This window comes from Zootoca vivipara, chromosome 10, assembly GCF_963506605.1.
Source record: "Zootoca vivipara chromosome 10, rZooViv1.1, whole genome shotgun sequence".
NCBI classification, from domain to species: Eukaryota; Metazoa; Chordata; class Lepidosauria; order Squamata; family Lacertidae; genus Zootoca; species Zootoca vivipara.
This window is the reverse complement of record NC_083285.1, coordinates 33,903,394-33,917,669: the sequence shown is the minus strand read 5'-3', so window position 1 is coordinate 33,917,669 and position 14,276 is coordinate 33,903,394. Positions and strand designations below refer to the sequence as shown.

Below are 14,276 nucleotides of genomic sequence, written 5' to 3'. Positions count from 1 at the left end.
CCAACAACAGCAAATGATTTTGGAAGTTTTAAAAATTGTTTCACCACCCACCATTTACATGCAACACAGAATGCAGAGGAAGACTGATGGATAAACCACTACAATATGGAGAATTATGGTTGTTTATTATTGTTGTTATGGTTGTTATTATTATTAGGAAAACTGGAGTATTAAAGAACAACAGCTGAAGATGATACAATGACTGACAAAATAACTAAGGACTAACATAAAAAGGGAAATATTTAGCCCAGTCCTATGCACTTCCTGCTGTGAGCAAAACTATTTCTAAATTGGGAGTGGGGTGGGGATGAAAAAGAAATTTGGTGGCTGAGGATTTCTTCATGCAGAGCAGCAGGAGCGAAAAGGGCGGATGAGGCAAAATGGCCAGATTATTCCAAAGGCATTCTATTTTAATATTATTTTGTTCAGACCCATAATATGATCCACACTTATTTCATGAGGTTTCTATTTAATTTATTATAATTAGAGTGGAAATCTACGTGATGTCAGATATTGTAAATGAAAATTATTTCACAATTAGGAATATATACCCACAGTCATATGGCTGCAACTGCAGATTTGCACATGGAAAACTGGACTTTCTGTGCACATAGCATTTTGTTTCTACCAGAAATAGCCACATTTAAGTCTCTTGGGCTATGTGCCTGTCAGCATGGTGGATATTATGTCTGATTTGGCACATGAAATTCTGTTCTATTATATTTCACATGCACATACTGAATTACTCATACAAAATTTCAGGGGAGTGGAAAGGGAGGGAATTATATCATGTATGTTGGCTTGGGTTTGTTGGAGACACATTATCACAATGTTGGGGGGGGCGTAGAATGATGTTTTTCTATGGCACTATTCGGTCCTAACAACAACAACAACAAATTATTCATGTATCACTTAATGCAAATATATCAATGTTCAGTTAGATGGAAAAAAGAAGCACAATGACGACTTCTCTTTGCCAAGGAATGAAATTTCACCAGCCAGTTCAAGTCTGGTAGTTTTGTATTATCAAGCATATAGAGATTACTGATACAGTAAGACCATATAGCTCACCATAAAAGTATGAGGTGTGACTAGAAAAGCAACAAAGAAAGCAGTCATGAAGACAAGCAGAGGTCTTCAGGTTGAGAAGGAGAATGACTACATGATACTACAGAACTCTTATTATGTTATACATCTTAAACCTGCTAAAAATAACTGCTTTTTAGAAAAATTGGCAAGATTTGTGGCATCTGCAGAAATTTACCACACACACACACACACACACACACATCCTGTGAGGGTTGTGGTACAGCCTGAGAATACATATTTTTGTTTTGGACAAAACATCCAATGCTAGGTAGAAACTACTGACAAAATATTAACAGAATCATAGAAATGGAACTGCCTGATTTGGTTTTTATGATGGTTTGTCTTGTAAACCTATCAGATTATTTTAACTGTAGTATGTTTTTATTATTAGTGATACAGCAATAAAACTGCTAGTCCAGTAAGGTTTCAAACTGGATGGAAGACCATGTGGTGAAATTCATAATTCCTGCATTGCATGAGGTTAGACTAGATGACCTTTGGGATAGCTTCCAACTCTACAGTTCTATGATTCCTACTATATTTTATACTTATTTGTTTTGTAAAAGTGCCTAAAGAATTTATTATTAGAGGCAACTCATAAAAACAAATAATCATCATCAAGGCCTTGCGCATGTAGGAAATCTAAGTGTACAGTGCAGAATCACAGAATTAGACAAGCTTTAATATTTTTTTGTATTTTTCCAATAATAATATTTAAAGCAATAAATGACAATTAAGCACAAAAGACTGAGAGTTCATGCCATCAGTTGCATCAAATTATTTTTGAAATATAGGGTATAGGTTAAGCTTTTGTTAGGAAGATCGCAAAATTGTTCAGCTTTTTTGGGGGGAATAAACCCAAATTGTTGAGCTTTCTTGGGGAAACCTCCACCTAAAACAGCTTTTTGAGCTTTCACTGCTTTTCTCATCTCTTTGGCATACATCTGGGTTTTCCAGGCATTTTGCCAATTCCTCGCTGATGCCATTTTTACATCCAAAAACCAGGACATGTCAGGAATTTTCCTGATGTATGGCAAGCCTAATCAAATATAAAGTTTTTGATATCACAAGCCCTTATATCCTTCTGGGTGTGTAAATTTAATCTTTTAGTCTTAAAAACTAGACTTTAACAAGTTAGTTCAAAAACTGATATTTTATTATAGGTAACATAATGAAAACACTTGTCATGCCTACTCTAAACTGTGTGTATGGCAGATCTAATTGCATGCATGGACATTTGTCTGCACTGTCTAGCCACAGGGTGACCCAAGCAGACCCACACATCTTTCTCTCTAAATTTGCAGGTTCCTATGGGACATGACAATTGTCTGTTCATCATGTGTTCAGATATATATATGGTGAGAGCCACAGAATGGGAAATTTTAAAGCAGCCATAACATGGTAAGTGGGTCTGTAATTTTACCCAACATAAAGGAACCAAGGCTCCCTGCTTTCCCTCCCACACAAAAAATCGTTTATAGATGAGTTACCACATGGCAACAACACAGGTCTGTGTAAACTCAGAGAAAAGCCTTGGGAAGACTTATTGCAACCATAGTACTGCCTATCCCTAACCCATTTCAAAGTCCACTGATTTCTAAGCCCCATATTTCTGCAAAACCTTTAGCACAGCTTTTGAAGGAGACACTACCAGCAGTGACACATGCACACATATCCACCTTTGGGATTTTCAGTCACTTTCTGAAATGACTATCTACAGCCAAAAAAGAAGAAGAAGAAGATGGCTGTGTCCTGTGTAGAAGCAAGGGCCCTGAAGTGATGCCCTAGCTCAGGGTCGTTCCTTCTGTGCTTTCAGATCATGATGTTGTGCTGGTAAAATAGACATAACAACCTTTCCTAATTATTTGCTGAATACTGGAGCAAAAGTATTCTTATTATCTATTGAGGGGAAAATATATAAACTGAGGGGAAAATAAGTTTTGACAATCACTTTATAGAATTATGATTATTTCTGAAAGATCATCTGGTACATGGAATCAGTCATGCCCTTATCCGCATTAAGATTACACAGTGATATGGTTATGTTTCCATAAGAAAGTGTTTTGACCTTTGAATCTTACTTTTGTGAACTGTCAAAATGTTGAAGATAATTTCCTCCATTGCTTTCCATGATTTGCTTGCTGGATGTGTTTCTCTGTAGACTGATTAATACGTTATCTTTGCTTTCCTCGTTGTGATTAAGGGAATGTTGAATAATGTCCTCTTGTCTGTGTTCTTCGTTCTTCCCCATTCCAGACACTGTCACGAAAGAGTTAACGGACATAGCCTGAGTGTGGCCAAGAGCACTCCGTCTTTCAGCCATAATGAATGAGTCCTGATTATTTTGTTTTACACCAGTTATACATAAGTTATTTTGCTCTGTGATGTTAATGGCTTCTTGGTTCAAAGTATCTGTCCGTTTTCCTGGTTCCTCTCCTTCAGTAGCATTTAGAAGTCCATATTCATGTGCGTAACGGTGCTCACTACTTAGCTTCATCAGCTTCTTAAGATACCAACTCTGGAGCTGTACAGCATCTGTAGAGAATTCACTTCGGGAGGGGGGGAGTTAAAAAGCATCTATTAGTTTTAGAATAATAACTCATCAAACTTTCCCCATCTAAGTTTTAGTTACGCTGCCCCGTAAGAAACAAAAATAATAGCCTCTCTGCAATTTAAAAGACCAGAGATTGTTTAATTAGCCAAAGGTCAGGGAAAGAGCCTCCCTGGGGAGAGCAAAAGACCCCAAGGTTTCAACAATATCAGGCACAAATGCCAGTTTGGAACAATTTCTTTCCAAGCTGGACATATAACCAGCTGAGACCCTCAATGAATAGATACAAATTCTCCTTTAGTTAGAGATTACAGCCTTAAAAAGAAACATCTGAAGACATGAGAAATTTCACAGAATTAAGCTTCCTGATAGAAATATGTGAAATATTCTAATATACAGGGTAGCACCTATTCTATAAAACTATAAAACATATACTTTGATTTTGAAATTGTAGGATTTAAATGTGCATATAGAGCTATTTCACCAAAGCGGCTAAAATATTACTCTTCTCATTTTTACATGTCAAATTAATGGCATGTAATCTTGGGTTGGTCTTAATAGGGTATAATGTGTCACTGTGCCTGTTTATCCCTCCCCTCAAAAAATAGCATACCTGTGAATTAGTTATTTATGTACCTTTCCCTTTCTGTCTGAAGGAGCCAATGTGGTGGCTTACAAATAAGAAACACAAATATTAAAAACTAAAATAACCAGGAAAAGACACTTGAGAATCACATAAATTATATAAAATCAGCAGACAAGAATAAACTAAAAGCATTTTAATATCTCCTTCATATGCAAAGCAAAATCAATAGCAACTTTAGATTTCCAAAGCTTTCCTGCAAAGCTAGCTTCCAAATGTCTGCCAAACAGTGATAAAAGATTGGGCCAGTCGGGCTACCTTTAGGAGAGAATTCCGTAAAGGCTGTGGTACAACCAAAAAGACTCTGCCTTTGGAAAACATGGAGCAGTGATTTATTCATTTATTTTGTCAAGATCAACCGAAACAATTCGGTATTACTGTATTATTATTTTTGCAACACTGTTGCAAACAAAGTCTATGGTAGTATACAGATTTTCATAAACAGTTAATAGGATATGGTATTACTCCACTTATCTCTGCCTTCTAAGACTAGAGAAAAGGGAGTAGGTTTTTCTGTCAAACAGAAGAACTCTATAAGGGGCCAGACATTAGTTAGTTTGAAATGAAAGCCAGTTTGCATTAAAGTTGTAAAATTCACTAGAAAGTATATTAGAAAACATATTAAGTGATGCAATCTCAACTGAAAACATCCCAAATGTGACAGAAGATGCTTTGACACAGAATATTTCATCAATCAATCTTTTCTTATCTAGGGAGCACTTCTGCTGCCTTCTCTACTTCTCAATGTATTGCAGAATACATTACTGAGTGATACAGTAATGTAGAGACTGTAAAGCTGGTTTCACTCAAGTGAATCTCTAGAATTACAAGCCTAGTTTTAGTTATTTCTAATGTAAAGTATCCCAAGTTCAGTTTTTATAATGTCTAGGATTGCAAAGAACCAAACCTCTTGAGGACCGGATATAGCTTTCAGGTAATTTTGCCATACGAAATAGTTTTAGAGAATGATTCGCATCACCATTCAAGAATAAGACAAGAGGTGATGCTGGACTCTAACATTTCAGCTTAATATACATATTATTCAACATTAATTATATCATTATGTAAAGAAGCAATATTACTTTAAGTGAACTTGATATTTTTTTATTATACCTATGGAAATTCTGACAAACTTTAAAGTTGGATATTGTTTACTATGTTGTGCTTTTTTACTTGAAAGATGGTGAGATATTATCATGCTTCACAAACAAAAGCATTTTGGATTTGTTTTTTTTAAAAAAAGATAATATGCATTGTATAAAGAAAAATAAAAGATGTGACAAGTACATATTCAAAGAAGCATCAAGTAATGCTGTATAAATTGACATATACTTTAATATCATTATTGTTCCAATCTAGCTTGCAAAATGCCTTTAACTCCATAAAGAATTTTAATGTTTATATTTCTTCAGCTATATTTCCTTTTATAAGCTTTTATGCCATTTTCATCTGTTTAAACTATAACTGTTTAAAAGGGTTTCAACTTCCATTAGTGTCTTTTATTTCCAGGCATCTGTACAAGAGCCTGTTGAAAGTCAAAACACTGAAACGGAAGTGCATTTTAGCATAGCTACTTACAACTAAGTGTGAAAAGATTAACTGACAGACAGAGTAATTAATTTTTTTAGAGCACATAATTCTTAAACATGGGTAGGCAAGGCCTAGTGAATTTGAAAGCAGGAACAACACAATTTAATTGAGCAGCTCTGGTGTATGAAACATGGATTAGGAAACCTAGCTATGATTACCTTTGGCAGTTTACATACTTGAGGTCATACCTACAGGGCCTCATAACTTAGTGAGATGTCAAACAGACAAGAAGCTTGCTTAGTTTTTATGCTGTTCATTAGGCATGTTGCATTAAGGCTGCAATCTTATGCACTCTTATCTGGGAGCAAGCCCTGCTGCACAACCTGAGGGCTTATTTCAATTAAACATAGGATCATGCTACATGACACTTAATTTACATGAAATGGAGATGGCTTCAGGCACACATAGAAGGGGGGGTCATGTGTGATTTTATTATATGAATTTTGTTTTCCATATTTTAAAAAATATATACCACACCATCAGGAAATTAGAGAAATATGAGAACTCAGTAGCAAAGCACATGTTTTTCATGTAAAGTGTTCCAAGTTCAATTCTTGGAATCTGCAGGTAGAGGTGAGGAAGAATGCTGCCTGAAACTCTAGAAAGTGACAGGTCATCAATACTGAGCTAGATGGTCAAGTAGTCTAACTCATTATAATGGCAGCTTTCTATGGATTCCATTTTCTTTGTGGAATGGCACTATTTTTATTATGGTTCTCATTATTGTTGTTTTGATTGTTTTACAGTGCAGTCCCATGCATGTCTATTCAGTTTTGTTAGTCTCTGTGGATTCTTTTCAGAAGCATTGGGCACACATATGAAAACTAAATAAATAATGCTGGCCCATTTCAGAAATTAAAATGTGTTTTAACATTTTTCATAATGTAAAAGAACAGCTAACTGATAGAAAAGACACAACTGGTCTATCTTAACCAGACAGCTTCCCCTTTCCATTATAAATCACACCCATTTTGTTTCAGTCAGAATTTTACCTCATCACCTTAGAATTGTATGCTGTTCTCCAGATTACCCTTGCCGACAACATCACACAACTGAAATTCTGCCATTACCTTTTCTTTACAATAAGTCTAGTGCAGGAAAGCAGAGATTTAGCAAATGTGTCTCAAGTCTTCTAAGCAAACACTTTCCCAATTTGTTTTACAGCACTTCAAATAAGAACTCGTGTGCTTCTCCTGAGTGCGGTGAACACTTTAGGCTCTGTTCAGACACTTAATCCATGGGGTGAGGCATGCAAGGAAAGGAGTTACACCGCACACATGGTAAGAGCAGATGGGCACTTCACACCTACAGAAGACTACTTAAGTAAAGACACGGTCTTTGATAATACAGTACTAATTTCCTCATGCATATATGTCTACAATGGTAGATAGCATCCTTGCAATGCAAAGCAATGTCATGAAACAACTAATAGAGTCTTAAACACAGTGAGTGCAATCCAGCCACAATTAAGGCCCATTAGTTTAATGGAAGAGTAAAGCATGTGGTTAATTTAAAAACCTTACTAGTGGCTTTGTTTTATGAAACCTTGAGGAAGAGCTAAATCCATCTGGTACATTTTGAGACTGTTGTTTTTTAAAAGGTATCACAAGGAATGAATTAATTAAGTAAAAGAAAAACTGAAATAGATATTTTAGCAACTTTTCACCTTAATGTGATTCTGATGTATTCATATTCTCATATTTGGGAGCACAGAAAGACATATCAAAATGCTGAATATACTTACATTAACCTAGTTGTGGCTTTTTTGCTGACTAAATCAATTTTTTGAATCTGAGCTTGACAAAATGCTGCAAAGCTTCCTGGCTGTGGTTTGTTTATCATTCTTTCATCTGCATTTTCTGCATCAGACTTTATGTTTTCATCATTAAGCACATTCAAACTGGGAAGAACTTTAAGTAAAAACCGCCTTTTAAAATGAGAAAAAGCTATGTTAGTGCTAGAATAAACACAGTTTATTATCATCTCTGCTGTAAGGAAGATGGTTAGGAAGATGCATTTTCTTGTTTAACTACATAACTATTTACTTGAAAGACAATAAAACATTTTGTGATTCTTTAAAGATGAAAGAATGCACTTCATTTGATTATTGAACCATATATATAAAGTTCTGATCCAAACCAGGCAGTAGTTCAATACAAGGGAATAGATGTGGGAGAAATAAGTTTGAGTCTCCTGACATTTAAAACAACAACAACTAGAAAAGTAGCTATGGGGTTGCCCAAGTTGGATTGGGTGGTGATACTGGGAAAAGGGGGTATTAAACTCTCCTACTTCCCCCTTACTGCGTCCTCAATGGAAATTTCACCCTTGAAGCTTCAAAAAACCCAACTGAGGGGAGAAAAATATATGCGATTCCCTATCTTTTTCTTTCTCTTGTGGGCTGCTTCCCTGCTATGATACTTCCCTAATTGAAATTGCCCCTCTGTATAGTTTCAAGAAGGTCAACTGAGAGGAAGGGACAACAGGTACATGGCTACCTTTTTTCTTTCACATGGGCTGGAATTTTATATTTGTTTTATGGGAGAGCATGGCAGTCATTTTTGGCACTGCAATTTCATCCCAAAAAAGCACTTTTTTTGGGGGGGGGGGCTGTGATCTCGTGCAGGTCACTTGACTTGTGCAGGAGCATGGCCCTGGAATAACTGTCCCGGTTTTTCACCTTGACATGTTGGATGGTATGCCCATGATGAACTAAGGCAAATAAAGAAGCCCTTGCTTGTTTGGGAGCTCCTTATATGCACTGGGGATTCCAGATCAGGAATTCTGGAAGCACAGTAATTTTATGGTGGGGACAAACTTATATAGGATCCCCCAGGCCAGCATAAAAGTAACTACAAATAATAGCTATTCAAGCCATTTTCTTTATAAACAATTACAATATCACCAAATTTAGACTCAATCTAGCCAAGGATAAGCACTTTTAAGTTCCCTGGATTTCAGTGGAAAAGTTAAGTATATGTTGGACACTTTCTGAACTGAAATATACCATCAATCTGATGGACAGATGCCCAAGGAAAAACAATGAACTAAAACAACTTAATTTTGGCTGGCTCATATTCCTTACTTCTATAAATAACATCATAGCTACAATAGCAACAAAATGTTTCTTGTTTTTGTGTGTGTGTGCAATAGTATTAGGTGATAGCACTAAACTGATAAGTCCACACTACATGTGCAGGGCTATTAGAAACAATGTTGAATAATGATATATTGAAAAGATGCCATATCAAGTTGATTAATGTTGGAAAGTAAAGTTTGTTAGAGCCATGGGATCTTAACACTAGTTTTTCCAGCTGGGTTTCTCCTAGTGGCGGCTGAATCAATATTTCATTTAGTGAAAACTTCCTGGTGAATATTCTGTCACTTAAGAGGTTCTATTAATCATTACTGCAATGAAACACTTTCCCCCTAGGAGTGCTCAAACTGATCCCAGGGTTTAATTTCTAAAAAGTGATTTCTTAGTACTTCAGCTTCCTCAGTGTTATCACTGGCTGGACATGAAAGTAGGAAACCTATTGGGAAATTTTACAACTAATTCCTTTGTTGGTATCAAGGGGTTATGTAAAGTTCACTGAAACATATTGCCTGAAGTTATAGTGAATGCTGAATTCAACAAACCCATACTTTATAGTATCCCATTAGATAAATTAATCTCTTGTCCAATTATGAAAGCTCAGTTGGTCAAATAATGTAGGAGGACCTTGATGGCTCAGGAATTTCAAGGATTTTTTAAACTGGGCTTGCATGGAGCAACACTTAATTATATGTAATATCAACCATTAAAAACAATATAACTACAAATGGTAAGACAGTTATGTCGTCATATAACATGCACTGCTTTAGGAAAATTATTTTGTCTTTTACAATTACAGTACCAGTTATCTTCATCATGCAATAATATAGATACATATTCACAAGTAATGCTGTGCTAGTCAATTTCTACATTTTTCTGCATATATGTTGCCTCATCTGCACCTGTCATATAAAACATGTTTAGAACAAGGGTCTGCTCAATTGGTATGACTCTTTGGAACCAGTACTCATGGTAAGATCAGGAATGGCTCTCGGGTTCATGGTACCCTCCTTGCCTGTTCCCTAATTACATACAACAGTTAATAGCTGAACTGATATATTGTGTTTATTCGAAAGTTGGATCTCCCTGATCCTCTGATCTAAACACTTCTAGCATGATCCAAATTTTTGTGGGTCTCCAACTTTGTAGGGAATGAAGTTCCTGTGTGTGCGCGCTTGCATATATTGTAATATGACTTTCGGCTGAGCTGAAATTTAGAAAAATGGGTTTTCCAAAGTGAGTCAGCCAAGTTCCATGTGGAAAAAGAGATGACAGAAAAGAATCTGAAAGCATAACCAAAGCAAGCATAGAAAGGAATGTGAAAAAGGGAAGGAGGCCAATCTAGCTTTAGAGATATCTTATAATTATTTGAAAACCAAAAGAAACTTTTCTACAAGGTAGAATGAAATACAAATCATTACAAAGAATGGAAATGGACAACAGTATAGCCTAGTTATCATTGTTTGCTTCCACATGAACACAATTTGATAGGCGTTTTAAATTAGACTGGGAATCACCTAGCAATTGCTAGTCTACGTAAACAAGTATCAGCATTGGAGAAAGTGCTACCATCATGATACAACAGCAGTTGTACTTCCAAGAAACAGGAAATACCCTTTTACGGATGTATTTGTTGAGCCACTTGAAGTCCAAAATGAACATGACTTTTTTTGGGGGGAGGAGACCAGGGAGAAGCAAATAAATTAAATTAAATGGATGTTTGAAGTTGATATAGTTTTAATAGCATTGATTTTGAGGAGATAGGATACTCAGAAGATGCTTCCTAATGAGATGCTGATCTACCCTGTCAGTGCTGTTATTATGTGCAGGGTTTGTTTTAGTTTCGCCACTTGGTGAACTGGAGCAGAGGTAGTTTTAGGGTAGTGTGAGCAGTTTGGCCGCACCGGATGCCGAGCTGCATTGGGTGCTGCAACAACAATGTAGAACCAAGTTTGAGAGGCAGGGGGTGCCGAATTTTAGGCAGTGTTGCATAGGGCAACACTGAAAATTTAGAGCCCAAAGTCCACCACTGACTGGAGAAAGAGGAGACCACCATATTGGATGACTACAAAGGTGGCTTAGGCAAATTCATGGAGGATAAGACTAATAGCCATCCTCACTATGTAATACCTCCAGTTTCAGACGCAGTATACTTCTTGGCACTAAAGGATCCTGACTAGCTGAGTTGTGTAAAGTCTGCATAGGCTTGCAGCCTAAGTGAGTTGAACTCCACTGTTGAAATCAGTGGACAGGGCCGGCCCTACGGCCAGGCTGGGTGGGCAGGGAGCCACGGCGCCGGCCCGCCGGGGGGGCGCATCGCAGCTGCGCCCGCCCGCCCGCCCGCCGGCCGCTCTTCCGCACAGCAGCGCCCTCGGCAGTAGCTGCACGCTGAGCCTGCCCGCCCGTCGCGCAGCAGCGCCCTTGGCAGCCTCCCTGCGCCTGCCCGTCCGCCCGTCACACTGGGAAACGGGGCGGGGGGGGGGCGCCGGAGGGATCCGTTGCACCACGGCGCCAGAGGTGCTTAAGACGGCCCTGTCAGTGGAACAAGTTAATCAAGAACCACAGAAAGCACTAGGAATTAAAGGTAATTAACTTGACTTCTTTTCTGTGCAAATAATTATTGTAATCAAAAGTATTGGCAAATCTTTTTTTCAGAACAAGATACAATCATGGTTCTGTTTTCACATTCCCTTTCATCTGTGATGTATGTTGCTTCTATAAAATCTTGGGAAGAAGGGAGAAAAGGAGAGAGGAAGTGAAACAGCTCCCCAAAAGTACATTTCACTATTATTTGGTTAAAGGCATAGCTGGCCACCCTAGAGAAAGAAAAAAGAACAAAATCTCAGCTACCATATTGATACTTAGCACTTGTCACAATCTCTTACTCTTATCTGGTTACCTCCAGTTCTCCTCTTGAAGAAGTGGATTTCCTTGCAAGGATAATTCTCTTAGGCTATCACAACCATAAAGCCACTGAATGACACTGTTAAGATCTGCATTTGTTAAGAAAAGTACAAATAAAATAAATGGAATAATTCTTTTATTGCTGTTGGGATCACAACAAATTATTTTCAAATAATTGTCAAATTTGAAGAAAACTAATTAAATCAAGTTCATCCTTCCAGAGATTATGAAATGCCAACCCATTTCGCCCCTCCTAATCATTGCAACATAGATATATGGCCAGATTATGTTCACCATATTGGATTGTTATAGGGTGCTAATTTGGACAAATTTCGTTTGTTCATTTAATCACTCCATGAAACTTTTGCTCTCTTTTCTTTTGATTCACTGGATTTGCGTGAATGCTATTTGGTATGCTGTTTATCTTTGTTATATTGGTAGATGCCTGGGCCAGTCTTTTTTCTTGGCTAAGGACAGTTGTTACTCATCAAATTCAAAATCCCTTGGCTACTACATGAAGGCATAGAAACTAAACTAACCAAGGCTTAATATAAAGTAAAAATATATAATTACAGCAATATAGCAATATAAGGATACAAAGTAATTTTGATTTCCTTATCACAGTAAGACTCTAAATCAGAATGAATAACTTGAATTAGAAACACACATAAGTTGTAGATGCTATTAAAAAACAATAACTCATGGTGTTTTAATTTGAACTGTTGTCTATTATGTAGTAATATGTATTTAAGTATTACTTAGATAAACTGTCCTTTATCTATGATTGATGGTTGAGGAGAAGACCTTGGAATTGTCCACTTGCTCACTACTTTTCCATTGTCATTAACCATGTAAAGGCTTCTGTCAGTATTATTCAAGCTAAGCAAGATTTACTCTTAACCAGGGTTATATCTGGGTTTCAATCCTGCACAAGAGCAAACTCTCAGCACTGCTCAGCATCGCAGCCTCAGCCATGGTTAAGCATAGCAAAGATTTGTGTTGGTGAAGAGATAATGTGATTCTGGGAGTACAGAAAATTTGTATACCAGCTCTAAACTCCATGCTTAAGAACAGTGCAACAAACAATATAAGCATTTTATAGTTCCCTCTGTATATGTGTCAACAATGACCGCTCGCCACATCAAACGGGGGGCGATGTTTGCGCGGTCGCATGCAGCCCCCTGGATCCCAGAGTGACCCCTGGTAGTTCGGACTGGCATCCTCCCCAGGCTGGATACCTGGGTTCTTCGCCTACCTCAGCCAATCGGCCAATCCTGCCAGGGGGATTGGCCAGGTAAGGGGAAGGACCACACAGCCCACACAATAGAAAGTGAATCTTACCTAGGAAGTTGTAGTTGGCTCCAGAGCTTCTCCCACCCTCCACACCCTCATTTAAGTCTTCTTTCACAGGTTAACCTCTTTTCCACAGGTACACGGGCGCTGCTACGTCAGGGTTGCTGTTGAAGGGCCAGAAAGGAATTTCCCTGCATTGGCAGGTTTCACCTTTCCCATAGCAATACGTCACAACTTCAGCAGTTTCAGGATTTGGGCGGAATCCTAGTCTATCTTCCTAAATGGGGGGGGGCATGGAACGATGTCCACGCCCCCCCTTTGCGGCGGCGATAACGGGGTTCCCTGTTAAAGGGGTCTTGAGGGGAGGCATTGTCCATACACCAAGAGGTTGTCATTGCTCTCCCCTCCAGCGGCGGCGAATGGGGGGTGGGCTCTCTGCTTGAGCATATGTTCTCCAGAGCCAGCCCAATCCCCACACATTCTGGATAACCCTGAAGTCTCCCAGATCCCTGGCTGGGGACTGGGATGGAGAATGCCCAATGCCTGAGCCAAGGTCTCCCTACATCTGAATCTTAATAAAGTTGTGGCCAATTTTAATCCCATAGCAAGTTCTTTTGAGTCATTATTCCGCTCAGGGGTTGCCGGGGGTTTGGGGGGACTCCGCCTGTCCACGCAATCGGGCTCACTTATATTTTACAATGCAGCATCTGAAACTCATGACAACAAATGTCCCTCCCATTTATCTTTTAAACTCACCTAATAAGCAGTTGTTACTGATATCTAGCTTTTCCAAAGACACACACGAAAAAAGAGGTGCAAGTTCAGTCAAACTGAAAGAAAAACAACCAACATTTTAATAGAAAGTCAATGCAAAAACTATCTTAACCATGGGAGTGAAAAAGATGGAACAGGTATTGCAGAACTATACCTTCAAAACCCAAATATTTTTTGTATCATTTGGTAGCAAACTGCCTGTTAGCTATCCAAGGTGCTAGAAGGAAATTGTAACAGTTTTCCATGTAATAACGGATAACATTGATCAGGCTTCAGGAAATACCATAAGAACTATGGTTTTCAAAACTAATGAAATGACCTTCCTTAGAGAAGAACAA

At 38.0% G+C, this 14,276-nt stretch overlaps 1 protein-coding gene across 2 annotated transcripts in view; it reads right to left on the bottom strand.

Annotated features, from left to right (window-relative positions):
- Positions 1 to 14,276, bottom strand: part of LRRIQ1 (leucine rich repeats and IQ motif containing 1) — a 96,838-nt gene that overhangs the window by 60,269 nt on the left and 22,293 nt on the right. For both annotated transcript variants that reach the window (XM_035127677.2, XM_035127679.2), the window contains 4 exons: positions 13,921 to 13,994; positions 11,867 to 11,960; positions 7,618 to 7,800; positions 3,171 to 3,638 (listed from right to left, as the gene is read on the bottom strand). In XM_035127677.2, the coding sequence (XP_034983568.2) occupies positions 3,171 to 3,638; positions 7,618 to 7,800; positions 11,867 to 11,960; positions 13,921 to 13,994 (819 nt within the window). The remainder of the gene's footprint in view (positions 1 to 3,170; positions 3,639 to 7,617; positions 7,801 to 11,866; positions 11,961 to 13,920; positions 13,995 to 14,276) is intronic.